Consider the following 19,055-nt stretch of genomic DNA (forward strand, 5'->3'; position numbering starts at 1 on the left):
CATGTTCCATACATCCACTCAAAAAGGAGAATATTCAGGGATATGGAAGGAGCCAGGGTAACATCAACAGAAGATAAGAAAGTAAATCTGTATTAACAACAGAATAGCACTACACTGCTGAATGCTATTCATGCTTATGCTAGCTAAATTTAATTGTGTAAATAAAAAGGATAGCTGCTACACTGAATGAAGTTGCTGCCTTCTCAATAATAGCTGCTGTTTATATGCTATTGATAATTTAATACTTACTTCATTAGCACAGTGTTTTTCAAGGAAAGCAGTAACCTACATTTGTAAGTGTTTTGTGAAATTTACACTGCATTACTATTTATCATGCAGCATTACAATGAACACAACTGCTTGCCATATTGCTAACAGAACTTCTCAGTCCTTGAACCTAGATATTTAGGTCATTTGTAGAAAGGGTGGATAAAAAGTTTGTTTTGAATTATGGAGATAACCACCAATTTCTTGATTTATGTTAAATGAGAAGTTGATCAATATCTTCATGCCAGAGTGTAGAACTCCACTCTGTACCTTAGACAAGGAGGCAGTGGTTACATGAAAATGATTTTTTTCTTTTATTGTGATTGTGTAAAATTCACTGGTGTGAATATCAAAGAAAAAAGCACTTTACACGACATGGTATGCGCAGATACTGCTTACTTGTAAACATAAATTTAGCAGAAATGTAATGAATGTTTAATAACACATACTCCCACTACCACTAAATGAAGCTGCTCAAAGTGAAAATGCATTAGTAATAAGAAAAGCAAAAGCAGCAGTGTCAAATCACAATAAAAATGACAAAAAGGAAAATGACAGCACCAGAAGATGCATACATCTGCTTAATTTTGCTATAACTGCTGCTTTTGGTTTACACCATTAGAATAGTAACAGTACACATAAAAAGCATGAAACTTTAAAAAATGGACATAGGTGGTGTAAACTGATAATTAAAGAAGGTCAAAAGTTAGTCACATGTTATGGCATATTGCATCAAGAAAATTACTGATCCATCTGGACTACAGACCACCTGCAGAGCAGGTATCCTTACAAAATAGGTGGTGTATCCAATTTGAAATCATAGTTATAATTTATCACCAGGTAATGTAAACATATAATCAACATCCAGCCATAGATATTTATTATGAAGAACAAAACAAAGCAAAGATGTAACTAATGCCTTAAACCATTTACGAAATGTAAACATCATCCTTTTGAGTGTACCTACAACATAAGATTTAATTCCTGCATCATGAGTAAGCAAAGAAATTGAGAATACTATTAGAAAACTACAAAATATATGAAGTAATTCCAAATATGTTTTTTCTTGAATGTCATTCCCTTGAAACAGCTCATTATACCAGGCATGATATATATACAAACAACACATGAAAGCTATTTATACATCAGCAAATTAGAAAACACACTACCGATATAAATAAGAGTAACAATTCACAAATTGTCATGAAGATGTAAATACAAGTACAACCAAAAATACTCTCGTATGGTGAGAGTGTGAAGCTGAAATATGATTCACCAAGTCATGCAATTAGGCCCTTTACACTTCCTGAGGAGACTGGTGATCCTTGTATCAGGCTATAATCTAATCTGATTTATCAACTGGTCTACAAGTGGAGAAACAAGCTTAAAGAAAATGCTCTTCTATTTGGAAGCTGTTGTCTCAACATCAAGCATAACATCACCTGCAGAAGAAAAAGAAGAAGAAGAAGAGACAATAGAATTTTTTTTTTAATTGGGTCTCCATCAGGAGTTGCATGCACCATTATCACCACACCACAACTCGTTGAATTTGTGCCTTCAGTCTGGCAAGTAATGCTCAGTGATATGTGCAGATATTGCAACATTACTAATTGTATTTAGAAGTCCATAGGGATTTAACACCAGCACTGATGATGGGCACACAGTGATTGAAATCGATTTGCAACAGAAATAAAGATTTCTACTTCATTGACCAATGCTGACCCACTTTTTGTTATAGAAAAAACACAATAGCCACACAGGGAGTACATGGAACAATAGGTAGATGGACAGTAGTGCACACCTCCCATCTGAAGGACTTTTTAATCAGAAGCACGATGAAGAAGCAACCTCAAAGATAAATGACACCACAATAAATAAGCAAAAACTGTACATCTTTTGTCAAAACATAAGAGGACTTCTAAGCAAAGCAGATCAGTTAGCAGTAAATATAAAAGAAAGAAACTGCGCAAACAATGCTGAAATACAATTTTCAGAACACTATATTACAAATGGAACTGACTTGTTACATTTATATAATGACAACATTACTAGCCAGTACTCTAGAGATAGCAGGACAAGAGTTGGTGCAGCTATCTTCATTAAAAATAATATTATTTAGAGCTACATATGTAAAGAAATACTGTTTACAACAATGGTGCAGTAGATGTAACAAGAGACTGTTCAACAGTAATAGTAGTGACAATTTACAGGGAAGCTGGAGCTAACTTCAGGGTCTTTCTGGTTCACACACAAATACAGTGATCTGCTTTATTTTTTAAATATAATGAAATTATTATACTTGAGGATTTTAATGTAAACTTTCTAAATAAAGGCAGCAACAATGTAAAACTTTAACATCTGATGAATTTATACAATCTTACATTAGTAGCTAACTTTTTCAATAGGATCACATCTAAGAGACCTTGATAGCCAATTTACTTATAGATGTAAATATGTGCCATGCCTTCACCATCATGTGAGTCTTGAACAGGCTATCTGGCCATAATGAATAGCTTTCAATATGTGTACCAGAACACCTCTCAAGAAAGCAATAACCACATGGAAGTCAATAAGGTTAATGACTATAGTCACACCACTGGAAAAACATTCCCAACATTTTAAGCACATCGAGCAGATTGTGTTGTGTGGACAAAGTAGCAACAATCTGAGCTCTGTAATTTGTAAACATTGCAACCCGCTGCAGCTCAAGGTCATGCATGGTTGGCTAATAACATGGCATAACAAACATTCATTTAGTAGCACTTGCAACCAAGCTGCTGGCTGTCATGGGTGTTCTTCCAGCAGGAACTATAAACAGTCCCTGGAAATCCTTAAACATAAACTGTAACTGTATACAGTGTGTATGAGGTTAACATTAAATTTTATATATTCATAAATGAATTCTCATCTTCCTTTGAAGAGGTTTCTTCAAAAACATTAGTTAGACACAACATTTCCACATCCCTGAACAAACCCTGAATCACCAACGAAATTAAACAGTTAGACATAATATTTCCACGTCCTCGAATAAACCCTGAATCACTAATGGAATTAAACAATCATGCAAAACAAAGACAGACCTTTATTACATTTAGAAGGTCTAAGGACACAGCCAAAATTGGTCACCATAAAATTTACTGTAAGATTCTAAAGAAGTTGATACAAAATTAAAAGCAATATATTATAAACATGAAATTACAACTCCAATAACAACATGATGGCTACATAGGAAACTGTTAACAGGCTGATTAGCAAGAACAAGGGAACTTCAGTAGATTTTGAAATCAAACTGGAAGGAAATCCAATATGCAATTCTGAAAATGCAGCGAATATTTTCAACAAATATTTCTTGTCAGTGCCAGAACAAACAGGCTGCAAGGGCTCTGTTAATGAAACCTTAAGTCTCGTGCAGCATACTATCCCTAGAAATATCAGTGAAATTCATATTAACAGTATATGTGATTGCAGGCTTTCTCAGCATGTTCCAATAATGAAATCTTCTCCGGTGACCAGCCAAGTGGTGGTGTCCTCTTTTCACACTATTTTTATGAGTTTTGTGTATCTTCTTCATGTGAATTTTCAGGATGTTGTGTTCCATCGATCTATAACATCATTTAACCACTGTCCACTTCTGCAGGTGGGCTAATCACACGCCCCCAGGAAGGGTGCTGAATCAGTGGTGGGGGAGCGTGATGTGACCAGTGATAGGGTATCGCACAGCAATGGCACAGGTGTGAAGTTCCACTTGCTGTCCAATCTGTCTTCTACCATTACCACCTTCAGAATGAAGCATTCCTGATGTATTTTCTCAATTGAGGAATCCCACACTGCGTTAAGCTGAAATCCGCTATCATAGTTTACTAGATTGTTGTGCAAGTGTATTTCCACTACCTCTTTGACACCCAAGCCCTAGAAAGCACTGGCACTGCCTAGATTATTCATTTTTTTCAAATTCAAAGATGTGTCTGTCACTGATGCTATGCTCCTATGCTCACCACGGGTGGCCGACACAACTGTAGTAAGAAGCAGTCCCTCTCAAGACGTACTAAGAATCTCATCGAGGCCTTCATGGACCATAATTACCCTGTCAACCTTGTACAGAAACATACCTGCCATTCCTTAGCTCTCCAGTCACCCCCCACCTCCCAAAGTCCCACCGTCTGGCCACAGAGAAGCATTCTCCTTGTGACTCAGAACCACCCTGGATTGGAGTATTAAAATTATATTCTCCACAGGGTTTTGCCAACCTCTCATCATCCCCTAAAATGAGGAACATGGAACATCCTACCCACTATCCTTCCCAACCTCCCAACAGCGGCATTCTGCCACTCACCAAACCTACACAATGTCCTCGAACATCTCTATGTAATCCTTGCTCCAAACCTCCTGCCTCACGGCTCATATTCCTGTAATAGCCCTAGATGCAAGACCTGTCCCATACATCATCCCCCTAACACCTACTCCAGTACGGCCACAAGCATCACCTAACCCATCAAAGGCAGGGCTACCTATGAAACCAGTATGTGATCCACAAGCAAAGTTGCAAACACTGTGCTGTGTTCTACACAGGGAATGACAATCAACAAGCTGTCTCTCCACATGAATGGCCACCAACAAACTGTGGCCACGAAACAGCTGGACAGCCCAGTTGCTAAGCACACAGCCCAACACAGTGTTGGGCATTTGGATCCTTCCCACCAACACCAGCTTTTCTGAATTGAGCAAGTGGGAGCTCTTCCTGCAATATATCCTACATTCCTGTAACTCTCCTGCCCTCAACCTTTGTTAGTCATTGTCCTACACCCACTTGTCCCCTTCTCTGTCTTTTTACTGCTATCCTTTTCTGCTGCCCCCCCCCCCCCCCCCCCCAGCCACCCATTGTCTAACCTGCTGACTGCAGCAAGCTGCCCTACCCTCCCTCCACCTCTTCCATGTATGTTCCCACTATCAGCATTTTACTGTCCCCCACACCTACCCTGCTATGCCTCCCCCTCCCCACCCCAGCCTCATCCTTACCCCCACTACTCAGACTGCTTTTCTCATCATGTGCTGCTGCTCGCAGTCTGGCCTTGGTAGGCAGAGACTGTGGTCATGTGTGTGTGGGTTTCGTTTGCATAATTGTATGTTGTATAATTTGGCTGGAGGCCCTTTTGGCTGAAAGCTTGCTTATTTGACAGTCCTTTTGTTGTGCCTATCTGTGACTCAACATCTTCACTATATGGTGAGTAGCAGTCTATCCTTTTCATAGTGCTGAAGATAACTGTGAGATGAGTACATAAAGAGATCCATTGTTGGCACAGGTATGTTTTCCATCAGTTTAGGTGAGTAAGTGTTTGATGTGTAATGGACAATTACCACTATATTGTAGATACTACTACTTGCAGCTGATTTTCAGGTTATGTATGATTAGTATGTAGCTTGTATTCATGAGTATGTCTCTGAATAAGTGTGACCACTGCTAGTTCTCATGTTTGACACAATTGTAATTTGTATTCTATAATGAAAAATGACTCTATACGGTACCTTATTCTTATAGCTCTCAGCTTGAGATGCTTGTTCTTGCACCATAGTCTTCAATTCTTCTAAATCATTTTGGGCTTCATTTAAACGTTGTTCATATAAAATTATTTGCTGCTCCTTCTCAGCATATTCTTCTTTTACTAAATTTGCCTAATAAAAAGAAATGTATTTCTTTTACACTATACAGCAGCATATACAAGTCTAACCATAAAATATATGATACTGGAAACGTAGTTAATAGTATTGAATTCCAATTGTAATCACTGTGACCATCATGTACTCCTCTACCTTATTCTAAAATAAATAAAATATTCAACATGGAATACAAACAATAGTATGGGAAAAGATCTGGATGTCATAGGTGTTGGCTGAGCACCGGAGAACTCGGTACGGGCCGGTATATGGAGGTAGGAGGGGAGCACGGACAGTGTCATCTCGGAGCATGACGTACTCGCAATTGTCCAGAGATTTCGGGACGTGAACCTTAGGGTATTGTATTGAATTCCAATTGTAATCACTGTGACCATCATGTACTCCTCTACCTTATTCTAAAATAAATAAAATATTCAACATGGAATACAAACAATAGTATGGGAAAAGATCTGGATGTCATAGGTGTTGGCTGAGCACCGGAGAACTCGGTACGGGCCGGTATATGGAGGTAGGAGGGGAGCACGGACAGTGTCATCTCGGAGCATGACGTACTCGCAATTGTCCAGAGATTTCGGGACGTGAACCTTAGGGTGGGAATGGATGGCGGGCGGAGGGATATGGAGGTTTATGAAGTGGCGTCCGACACCGTCCACAAAGGAAGGTAAGTCAGACTGAGGGAGAGAAGTGGAAGAGCTCACAAGTTCACCAGGGAGAACAATGTTCTGGCCATATATGAACTCGGCTATTGTGCCTTATCACATGATTGATGAGTAGAACAAGGGGAAGGGCCTCTGTCCATAGAGAGCTGTGGCATTGAAGAGCCACACTGAAAGTGCGGTGCCAGCACTCGACTAGCCCGTTATTTTGTGGGTGATATGCTGTGGTACGGATGCACCGGATGCCGCAAATGTTACAAATCCCGTTGAACAGGGCTGACTCAAATTGTCTGCCCTGGTCAGTCGTGATGATAGCTGGACATCCAAAACGCGATACCCATGACTCGACGAAAGCTCGAGCAACAGTTTCTGCCGTAATATTGGGGAGGGGGACAGCCTCGACCTAGTGAGTTGTTCGGTCGATAGACGAGAGAACATAACGAAAGCCATTAGAGGGGGAGAGAGGGCCAACAATGTCAATATGAATATGCTGCAAACGCCCAGGAGGAATCGAAAAGGTGCCGAGGGGGTGAAGTGTGCTTGTGTACTTTGCAGCATTGGCATGCGATGCAGGAGTGTGCCCATTGCTGGCAGTCCTTGTTGACATTTCTCCACACAAAGCACTCCGCTACGAGGCGGGCTGACGCACAAACACTGGGGTGGGCTAAATTATGCAATGCATTGAAGTCAGCTCGATAGAGCGTGGTTGCAATGAGGGTGCGTAACGTGCCCATACTGCACCAGATCTCACCAGAAATGCCAGGGAAGGTGGTGCGGATGAAGTGTAGTGAAGAAGTAGAGTCTGAAATCAGGTTTTGTGTTTCCTCGTCAGTGGGTTGGACGTTAGGCAGTTCAGAGAGGTCTATCAGCGAATGGACTCGTGAAAGGAAATCCGCAACGATATTGTCAGCACCCTTTATGTGTCTGACATCAGTGGTGGACTGAGATGGGCGAGCGACATATTCAAGATCGACAAGGCACTTGTGCGCAGTTTCTTGTAACGTCTTCGACAGAGACGAGCTTGTACGGATGAGATGAGCCCAGACTGATGTGTCACGGGAGGGGGGGTGTTGCTCGATGGAGCACAGGGGAAGTGATTCTTGGACGGATGATGAAACACGGTGTTTCGCACTAGGTCCGGTGAAAGTTTGTGGTGTCGCAAGAAGTCAATGCCTAGTATAGGATTGTCAATTTCACACACTAAAAAAGTCCATTCGAGTTTGCAGTTTGCGGAGAGTGAGACAACGTGGGAAGTTGAACCCGAGCATTGTAGTTCAATTGAATTCACAGCTTGCAGTGAAGTATGATGAGAGCGGATGTTCGATGATGCTAAGAATGTAGGCAGCAGCGAAACATCGGCGCCTGTGTCCACTAGGAAAAGATATCCCAACGAAATGTCTTTAATGTAAAGTCATCCACAATTATCCGGTCGTTCCTGGACAGAATGGAGCACTGGGGGGTGCCTGTCATGTTGTGCACAGGAGGCAGCACCCAGACCTAACTGCTATTGGCATTTGGGAAGTAGCAGGGTGATCTGCAGTTCCGTGCTGCCTCACCAAACCGTGTGTGGAAGTAACAGTACGGGTAGTGTGGTTGCGTTTCCTGTGGAAAGTTCGTTGCCAGTGGTGGTGGCTGAGGTTTAGTGGCCGCAGCAGGTTTGGTTGCAGGAGGGGACATGACCATGGGTGGAGCCAGTGGATTCCCAGTTGCTTGTTTACTGCTTCCCGGAGAGAGCAGAAATTCCCAGTTGCTTGTTTACTACTTCCCAGAGCGAGCGGAATGGTCGACACAGTACGGCCCCGGCCACATCCGGCTGCAGGGCTATGAGCCTGAACCTGAGACTTGTCAGGTAGGCAGTGGCTGGCGAAATAGAGTAGAAATGCATCGTGTAGCTTGTCAGCAATCGTCATAATCGTCATTCTTTGCTCGACAGGTTCAGGAGACCTTTGAGCCAGAGCAAAACGGATGTGAGGAGATAGTTTATCTGACCAGATGGCGAGGAGAGCTGCGTCAGAGAATAGATCGTCGCTGACCAGGCCACGTAGCCATCTCCAGAGCTGGGAAGGTTTGTCATTGCCTAGTTGTTCAACGTGGAGCACTTGCCGTATTGCTGCCTCAGTTGAGAGTGCAACCCAACGTGGAACTGTCTTTTTGGCTATAGTGTATTGGGTAGATGAGTCTGGGGCATCGACCAGGTCAGCAATCAAGTCCTCCTGGTCGTGCAGGTGGATGATGAGGCACAGTAACCTGGTTGACTCGTCGAGTTTGTAATGGTTGAACACTTTGTCCACAATTTTGAACCAGGTTGTTGCTCTGTCGGGATTAAACAGCGGCAGTGTTGGTAAGCGTTGTAGAATGTTCAGAAGAATAGGTTGAGTTGAGTTCGTCGGGGCACTGCCTGAATCAAGCTGTTGTTGCTGTAATATTCCAGGAGAGTGTGCCTCCAGGGGATGTGGTAACGATGTCTGTTCGGGTGGCAGCGTGAAGGTAACACACTGTGGTTGAGCGCGATCCGTCGCGACGCGGAAGCACGACGTGGGTGAGACACCGTAATGTGTCGATTGCGATTGCAGAAGCTCAACATGTTGCAGGTGTGTTCGGATTGATGCATCACGGAAGACCAATGCGGATGAGGCACTGAGATGTGCCGAGAATGGTAGTGAGAGCTTGACTGGAGCCGGCGCAGGGGCGACAGGTGAGAAAAAGTTCAAAGTTTGAGAACGCGTGTTAGTCCATGGAAGGCTCAACATATGATCAGAGCCGGGGCCACCTGTGTTGCAGGGAAGTGAGGGCTGTCCAGAAGCACAGTGTGGGAAATGGTGTCGAACGTGGGATGGAATGTGTGAATGTTCACTGTTCATAGTCACTCCATTCAAAACGGTGTGCGGATAAGGTGAATGTCGTGGCACAAAACACTGAGGCATAGCAGTGGGGTGGAGGTGGAGGTCAGGCACAGATAACAAGTTATTGTTCCTGTTGCAGGGTGAGGTATTGAAGTAGGAAGGCATGTGCTGACGCTGAACCGAGGCAGGCGTGGGCGTGGCCGGATGCTGAGGTGGTAGACCTGTGAACGAAGCAGTTCCAGCCACGTAGCAGGTATCCGCGTGGTACTGCATGGATTGCAGTGTGGCAAATCATTGTCCTGGTGGTAGTAGGTTGTCCGATGAAGCATTTGCAGAAATCGGCATCAGTTCCGCACTGCACGGAGATCCATAAGAGGTAACTGCATGGTCAATGAGGGAGGGAACATGTGGCAAGAACAAAGGCGTTTGATAGCCGGAGTCATGCGCACTCCTAACCTCATTTATTGTTGCAGGCTCGAAAAGTACGGTGAAATTGGCGGAATCATCAAGTGAGAGGCATCGTGTTGTAGTCCTAGCGGGTGTACATTGCCGACAACATGATGCATGTCAATCACAAAATCCGGCACTACGCGCTGGGCCGAAGTCATTGTTCAAATTCTGTGTCGATGTAATACACGCAAAAATAACCGACGCGGAGGTTGCGAACACAGTAAAACAGCAAAAATGGAAGACGTTACAACTCGGGGTCACCAGTGAGGAGGATTACCGGGTTGGTTGCACCAATAATCACACCCATTTAGCAATAGTTCATTTATTAACCTTAACACATACAAGGATCACAAAGAACTGAACAGAACATGGCAGAACAACCAAAGATAATGCTTAGAGTCCATAGATGAATGCATATCGATGTTGGTGTCGATTTCATCGGCGCCACACTCCTTTCCTCATCAATTCTCTTGAGAACTTCCTCATTCCATACCTTATCAGTCCACCTAATTTTCAGTAGAGGATGCCAAATTAAACACCTTTCAGCCATCAATTTTGAACCTTATTTTATTAGGCAACCAGTTTCAGCATTTTACATCTCAGATGCTTTGCTTATCTTCTGTTCTGTTCTTCCCATAGTCCATGTTTCACTACCATACAATGATGTGCTCCAAATGTATGTTCTCGGAAATTTATTCCTCAAATTAAGGGCTACATTTGTTACTAGTAGACTTCTCTTGGCCAGGAATGCCATTTTTCCCAGAGCTAGTCTGCTTCTTATGTCCTCCCCTGCCCCATCTATCATGGGTTATTTTGCGTCCTAGGTAACAGAATTCCTTAACTTCACTTACTTCATTATCACTAATTCTAATTTTAAGCTTCTCACTGATCTCATTTCTACTACTTCTCATTTCTTTTGTCTTTCTTTGATGAATACCCTCTGTCTAAATTCTGCACACCCATTAGACTGTTCATTCCATTCAAGAGATTCTGTAATGCTTTTTCACTTTCACTGAGTATAGCAATGTCATCAGAAAATTTTATCATTGCTATCCTTTCATCTTGAATTTTAATTCCAACTGAACAGTGGAGGTCAAAGACTGCAGCCCTGTCTGACACCCCTTTCAATCCAAGCACTTTGTTCTTGATCTTCTATTCTTATTGTTCCCTCTTGGCTCTTGTACCTATTGTAGGTTACCTGTTTTTCCCTATAGCTTACCCCTATTTTTCTCAGGATTTTGAACATCTTGCACCATTTGACATTTTCAAATTCTTTTTCCAGAGTGGTAAATCCTATGAATGTGTCTTGATTTTTGTTCAGTCTTGCTTCATTATCAACTGCAACATCAGAACTGCATCTCTGTTGACTATCCCTTTCCTAAACCTGAACTGATCATCACATAACACATTCTCAATTTTCTTTCCCATTCCTCTGTATAGTATTCTTGTCAGCAACTTGGATGCTTGAGCTGTTGAGCTACTTGTGTGATAATTCTAGCACTTGATTGGCTCTTGCAATCTTCAAAATTGTGTGGATGATGTTTCACTGAAAGTCAGATGGTATATTGGTAGACTCATACATACCATACATCAATGTGAATAGTCAGTTTACTGCTACTTCCCCCAGTGAGTGTAGAAATTCTGACAGAAAATTATCCCTTATGCCTTATTTGATCTTAAGTCTTTCAAAGTTCTTTCAAATTCTGATTCTAATATTGGATTCCCCATTTCTTCTATATTGACTCCTGTTTTTTCTTCTTCCATATCATCAACCAATTCTTTGCTCTCACAGAATCCTTAAATACACTCTTTCCAACTACCTACTCTCTCCTCTGCATTTAACAGTGGAATTCCTATTGCAATCTTAATGCTGCCACCCTTGCTTTTCATTTCACCAAAGGTTGTTTTGATTACGCTGAGTCAGTCCTTCCGACAATCATTTCTTTTTAGATTTCTTCAGATTTTTCTTGCAGCTAGTCTGCCTTAGCTTCCCTGCATTTACTACTTATTTCATTCCTAAGTGGCTTATATTTCTGCATTCCTGAATTTCCTGGAACAATTTTGTACTTATTTCTTTCATTGACCACCTGAAGTATTTCTCCTCTTACCCATGGTGTCTTCACAGTTACCTTATTTGCACATAAGTTTTCCTTTCCAACTTCAATGATTGCCTTTTTTAGAGATGTCCATTCCTCTTCAACCAAACTACCTACTAAGCCATTCCTTATTACAGTATCTATAGCGATAAAAAACTTTAGCCTACTCTTCATTGGCCAACGGCCTTGCCGCAGTGGTAACATCGGTTCCTGTCTGATACAACAGTTAAGCGCTGTTGGACTGGGTTAGCACTTAGATGGGTGACGATCCGGTCTGCCGAGCACTCTTGGCCTGCAGGTTGCACTCAGCCCTCTTGAGGCAAAGTGAGGAGCTACTTAATTGAGAAGCAGTGACTCCGGTCTCGTAAACTGATATATGGCTGGGAGAGCAGTTTGATGACCACATGCTCATCCATATCTGCATCCAGTGATGCCTGTGAGCTGTGGATGACATGGCGGCCAGTTGGTACTGTTGGGCCTTCCAAGGCCTGTTCAGATGGAGATTTTTTTCTACTCTTCATCACTACTAAATTGTGACCTGAGTCCATATCTGCTCCTGGGTATTCCTTACAATGCAGTATCTGATTTCAGAATCTCTACCTGACTATGATGTAATCTAACTGAAATCTTCCTGTATCTCCCAGCCTTTTACAAGTACACCTTTTCCTCTTGTGATTCTTGAACAGGGTATTCTCAACTACTAGCTGAAATTTATTGCAGAACTCAATTAGTCTTTCTCCTTTCTTCTTCCTAGTACTGAGCCCATATTCTCCTATAACCTTTTCTTCTACTGATTCCCCTGCAAACACATTCCAATCACCTATGACTGTTAGATTTTCATCTCACTTTACCTGTCAGTATCCTCATATACTTTCTTTATCTCTTAATCTTCGGCTAGTAATGTCAGCATGTATACTAAACTATCATTGTGAGTGACGGTTTGCAGTTGATTCTGATGAGAACAGCCCTATCACTGAGCTGTTCACAGTAACTCAATCTCTGTCGCACCTGATTCTGATGAGAACAACCCTATCCCAAATTGTTCACAGTAACTCACTCTATGTCCTACATTTGTATTCATAATGAATCCTACTCCCATTATACAATTTTCTGCTGCTGTTGATATTACTCTATACTCCATCTGATCAGAAATTCTTGTTGTCTTTCCATTTCCCTTCACTGACCTTCGCATTTCCCTTTTCAGATTTTGTAGCTTCCCTATCAGATTCAAAGTTCTGACAGCCTACACCCTGATTCATCGAATGTTATCCTTGTTGGTTATTCAATCTTTTTTGCATGGCCATCTCCCCCTTAACAGAGATATGAGTGGGGAACTAGTCTGGAATCTTCTGCCACTGGAGAGATCAATATACCACTTTTTCAATTACAGGCCACGTGTCCTGTGGATACATGTTATGTGTCTTTAATATAGTGGTTTCCATTGTCTTATGTATCCTCATGACATTGATCATCACAGATTTTCTGCCTTTAGGGGCAAGTGAGTGGTGCCACCTCTGTCTGCAGGGTGCACAACCAGATAAGAAAAAAAAAGTTCCTGGATTTTTCCTGGATCTCACAGAGTAAAACGTACTTCTTCCCATGTGAAAATACACTTCTTCCAAGGTGAAAATATACTTTTTTGATGATAAGTGACAGTGTACTTTCCCTTGGAGCTGTAAAACTATCAATCCTTTGAATGGTAAAGGTTTTATACACCACTGTAGAGCTTCCCGGCACTTTAGAAAACCAAACTTGGCAAGGAAAAATAAACAAAAAAAGAAAAAAAGAAATGCATTTTGGAAAGATCTTTGATGTGCAGCAATGTGTACTCTGCATATTTTTATTTTATGATAACCTGCTTATTTTCATATTATGAAAGTATAAATTCGAATCCTACCAAACACAGCACATTAGTTTCCAAAGCATTGAAATAGAGATTGCAATGCACTTTTGAAGCCAATCACAGCTCATATCACTTGCTCTCACCAGCCAGTGACAACAGATATTCAGAGCATAGGAAACGTGATGTAGTCAGCCAGTAGCAACATCAATGTTAAGTAGCATGAATACACAAATAGGAAATGTTAATGGTTAATTTAGTGTAACTACAAGAAAAATTAAGTTTTCACATAAAATATTGGTCTTAAGATTAATAAGCTACAAGAAATTCTAAGCTTTCATATATAGTATTGGTCTTTTCAAGATGTGTTACACTTTAAGGTACATCACACAAATGACCAGTAAAATTTTAAACAATGACATTAATGTCTGGCTTTCTGGGCACAAAATATTCTAAGTGGCTGACCCTCAAAGTGTAAATTTTAAATGAGAGTCAAATGCTCTGTGATTTAAGAAATTCATTGCACATTATCACATTTAACATAACTCATCTTGCATTAAAGGAAATTTCCTTTGAAAATAATGCTTTTCAAAGAATCATTTGCAATATTTTCCACAGCCTCTAAGATATAGGTTCACTTTAGTAGCTGCCAGAAAACAGATGTTACTGCGCATGGACAGCTACAACAACGTAGGAAGCCTGTATGTTCATACACATATCGCATTAAGAAGTCTTACATTACGTCACAGAAGAAATATGACATCAGAGGATACTCCAAGAACATAGGGATTCCGTAAACCATACTTAAATGCTTAATTTGGCTTGAAGGACATGTCCAGATTCAACCATACTAAAATGTATAATTCGGCTTGAAGGACATGTCCAGATTCACAATAGAGGAAACCCCATCCTGATATTGAGCTTTGCAGTGCACTTTTTGAGGTGCAAATTTAATTGGAGTACTAGTACTGTATTGTCTCACGTTTGGTTCTCTATTATGGCATAATGCCATTTGTGCCAAGAGATGGAAATGTGCACCTGAAATTCAGTGAAAAGTTGAAACTCACCAATAGTGTGAAATGAAACACTTCGTTTCTTATAAATTGACTGCATCTGCGGTAAAGATTACTAAAGGTTTATTTAGCAAACCTCAAGGCAATTGATACTTGACTACCAAAAATGTGTAAACAGAATAAAATCAGAAAACTGAAACTAATAACATGTTTTAGCCTTTTATAATTATGTGAGTGTATTTTAATTCACTTGATAGTTCCCTGCCACAGAAATCCGTTTTGTTTTCACACACTGTAAATGAAGAGGAAACAGCAAAATCACTAAACTTAAAACACGGGTCACTATCCCCCTCCCCACTACAACTTAGACTGCTGTGTGCACATGCGAATCTGGCAGCTTGGGCACGCCAGAAAATTTTTTCTAGGTAGCGTTACTGTTTCTTGCTACTACTGCAGCCACACTTCAAGACTCAAATAGCCAGAAGCAGGACAAGGTAGAGCTCATACACAACTCACTTATGCATGCGCATGAGCCCACTGGCAACTGCTCAAAATTTGTGACATCAAGTTGATTGAAAGCAGTGTGCTGTTATGAAGTATTCCATAGTCCTCGTCCTAAAATGTTTGACACATTTTGCTTTTGGCAGGTGCTTGTTGTACATGGTGCATTTCCTTAGCAACTTAATGTTTTATTTCAGTTTTATTCTCCTGTTTATGTTTTATTCCTGCAGTATTATTCTGCAGTAGCAGGATACAGTATAATTCTTTGTTAGACCATCAGTTCCTACCAGTTCAAATTACAAAAATGTAGCTGAAGACTAAAACAATGAAAAATTCCCAGAATTCTAAAGAATTTCCCAGTTTTTCCTGGTTTTATCCCAGATAAAAAAATTCCCAGGTTTTTCCCGGATTTCTCGGTTGTCCCAGAGTTTATACACCCTGGTCTGCTTCTCCACCCTCTTGACAAGGCTGTTGGTAGAGTGAAGGAGGGATCTCATACCGAAAGTCTTTGGCCGCCATTGCTGATGATTTTTATTCAAAATTTAAGCAGTGGTGGGTTTCAAACATGGGACTGAGGGCATTTTGATTATGAATGAGAGACGCTACCCCTAGACCACACATCCAGTGGGTGTAATTAAACAACAGTTATGTGCACATCTAGACATCAAGTTTTTTAATTTTTTTAATATACTTGTTTTACACTGTCTATTCCTTTGGACGTGCATACATGTCTGAAAGAACAGACACTGGTGAAAATCTGCAGCTGTATTAATATTGTGAAATTTATTTGCCAATCGTGAATTCTTTGATATCACGGAAGAAACATTTAGTCTAATGTCATTATCTTTTGTTAGTTTCTTTGAGCTAAACTGGGAACAATATCCATTTCTGTTTATGACTTTATGTCAACAACATGGACATTTGTGCATTTTTGTCATGTACCTGGAAAGCTGAGTGTTAACAGACCATGTGGTGATGTTTTCTCATCAGATTTTGTATGTGAAAGAGCACTGTGATTACTGTGCCACTGTCATACTGTTTGATGGGTTTATGAAAGTGTATCCTGTGATAAGAATTTGAATCTGAGAGTGGTCATCATGTTGATATTAGTAACAATAAATGTAAAAATCATTCAGATCTATTTAAATCTGTGTTTTGTTCATTATTGGTGGATTTACCATGAAACCAGTTTTCTGCAATACGTTGATCTGCTGCCAAATACATTGACAGCAAACTAGAAATTTCAGGTATGCAATCTTTTCAAAATGAAAATTAAAGTGATAAATAAATAGAAAGGATAATCTGTAGTTACTGGAAAAATATTGGTAACATGTGAAGCAATAATAAAAATAAAAGATATATCCTGTTTCTGCAATGGAAATCTAATTTATGGAATAATCAAAGAGATGAGGGACAGTTTCATATTCAGTAGAAATGTCAGTATAAGTAATATAATAACAGAAAGGAGTAAATTTTACTACTCACCATACAGTTGCAGCTGAAGCAGTGCAGGTTGTGTGTGTGTGTGTGTGTGTGTGTGTGTGTGTGTGTGTGTGTGTGTGGTAGCTATAATTAAGTATTCATGCAAGTGGTAGCAATGTTCTCAGTCTCGTTTGTCTGTTGGTGACTCAGTGTCCTAACTATGCAATGAGTTGTCAGCTTTACTCCCTACAAAGACTTTCCATTGTCATAAGTAATTTAAATGAGATTCAAATGCAGTATAAAAATAACTAATCTTAATTTACAATTATCAGTATGAACTGATTACATTGACAAGTGTGGGAATATAGTTTCAATCTATGAGAGGAAAATGTGAAATTTTCTTTTCTCTAGTATCAAACATATGTTGAAAGTGGTTTCCTATGGATAACTTAAGCCTGAATAATGTAAATAGTTCATAAAGATAAATATACACAACTGTTAAAACAGTTCTGAAATACAGTGCAGCATGAATAAGTAAGCTTAATATTATATATATGGGTATTCAAACACTACACTCAGTGGAGAGTAGAATGAATCCACACTTGTGACTGAAGTACACTTTTATTACATGTAACTCTGACAGAATAACAGGAAGCACATACAAGTAAGCAATATGGCCACCAACTACCGGTAAGTCAGAGTCAAAGAAGCTAGCTCAAAGAATGGTCAGTTATTGACAGTGTAGCTGTCAGTAGTCACCACAGAGACACCCACCCCCCTCCCTGCCAGTGCGGAGTATGGGAGAGGATGAAAAGCATAAACACACTAGGCGATGACAGTTGGCTCGAAGTCAGTACAGTGACATGACTAGTCATGTCATGGCTGGCACCAACAGGAGGCATGGCTGGCCATTCTCCATTTCATGGAGAGCAACGGCTTGTTGTTGGTGGAGAAGAAGTTACATTCTTGTAGCTGCGTGGAGGGTGAAGTGGGTGACTGACATGAGACAAGAGAATCAGCTCATACCAAGCCAGGCAGGGTTGCTGGTTGAGAGGAATGGAGACACTAAGGCAGCCATTGGTGCGATGGACACAGATGTGTCACCATTGGCACCAGCGGGAAGATGGTAAGAATGGAGTAGGGTGACATCACAGTTGGTTGGGCCAAAAGGGAGTATGGGGCACATGAAACAGAGAGTGTGTGCCATTGTGCAGCTGGAGCGAGAGGTCCTTGATACAGTAAGGTGAAACATCGACACAGAAAGTGATCATGGTGGAAAGGGTAGTGGGTGGTGATGTAACTAAAGGCACCAGAGGAGGAAGCGCTTCACTCATGGCACTTGTAGTAAAGGGTGCATATAAACCTTGACACTTGGAGGTGACATTAAGGAGCAGTGGGGGCAGGGGAGATCACACACTGCACTTGAGTTTGAGGAAGCACTATGTTAATTGCACTTGGGAGGTTGCAGACCTAGGCACTTGGAGGAGGAGTTGGCACTTGGGAGAAGCTCATCTAGGGCAGGAGTCAAGAGAGGATCATCGTAGAGTGTCCACGACAGTTTAATACTGTTGAGTGAAGTGGTTTGGCATTTGACATATAGATGAATGTCCATGGTATTGTCAGACCAGATGAGCACTCTGTGTGGTCTCTAGTATGGGGTCTGCAAGGCCACATGAATGGGCTGATCATGGAGCATAACAAACTCACACTGATCAAGGCCTTTGTGTTAAGAATATGTGAAGCATGGAGTGAGGGTGAAGGAAGGACGCCAGGCAGGGAGGGGGGGGGGGGGGGGAGGGGGGGGGGCAGATGCACAGCTGAGTGATGTGAAAGCAGACACACTTGGTGAGAACAGGGAACTCCAATGGACCAAGAGGAGTGGCATCCTCAACAAATTTGCCAGGAAGTGTGTGCCAAAGCAAGCTGGGATAATTTTAAATCCCCTCTCGTTTTTCCGTCTGCCTCCTTAAATTAGTTTTTTTTCAATTTTAACTAATTACCATTAACATACATGAATATAACCTGCATTTTCATAATAGAGTAAGGTTAACCCTACTTTTAAAGATCATAACTACAGATCTATATTTGTGCCTTGTTTTATGTATGTAATAGATTTTCTAATTTATTTTGACTACTCCTAGTTAGTATCTTTCATTACAGGATGAAATCAGTGACTGTTTTGTAACTTAAATTCTATTGTTGACATATAAACAAGAATAAATTCTGTAATAATTGTAAAGATTTGGAAGACTAAATACTAGTAATCTTCAAGTATCTATTTGGCTCTATTAAAA

The 19,055-nt window shown here is 40.9% G+C and overlaps 1 protein-coding gene across 1 annotated transcript in view; it reads right to left on the reverse strand.

Annotated features, from left to right (window-relative positions):
• The window catches only part of LOC124613796 (putative leucine-rich repeat-containing protein DDB_G0290503), a 187,302-nt gene that overhangs the window by 36,343 nt on the left and 131,904 nt on the right, over positions 1-19,055 (reverse strand). Inside the window, exon 7 of the mRNA XM_047142518.1 lies at positions 5,791-5,937. Within this exon, the coding sequence (XP_046998474.1) occupies positions 5,791-5,937 (147 nt within the window). The remainder of the gene's footprint in view (positions 1-5,790; positions 5,938-19,055) is intronic.

The sequence above is a fragment of the Schistocerca americana genome, chromosome 4 (assembly GCF_021461395.2).
Source record: "Schistocerca americana isolate TAMUIC-IGC-003095 chromosome 4, iqSchAmer2.1, whole genome shotgun sequence".
Lineage (NCBI taxonomy): Eukaryota > Metazoa > Arthropoda > Insecta > Orthoptera > Acrididae > Schistocerca > Schistocerca americana.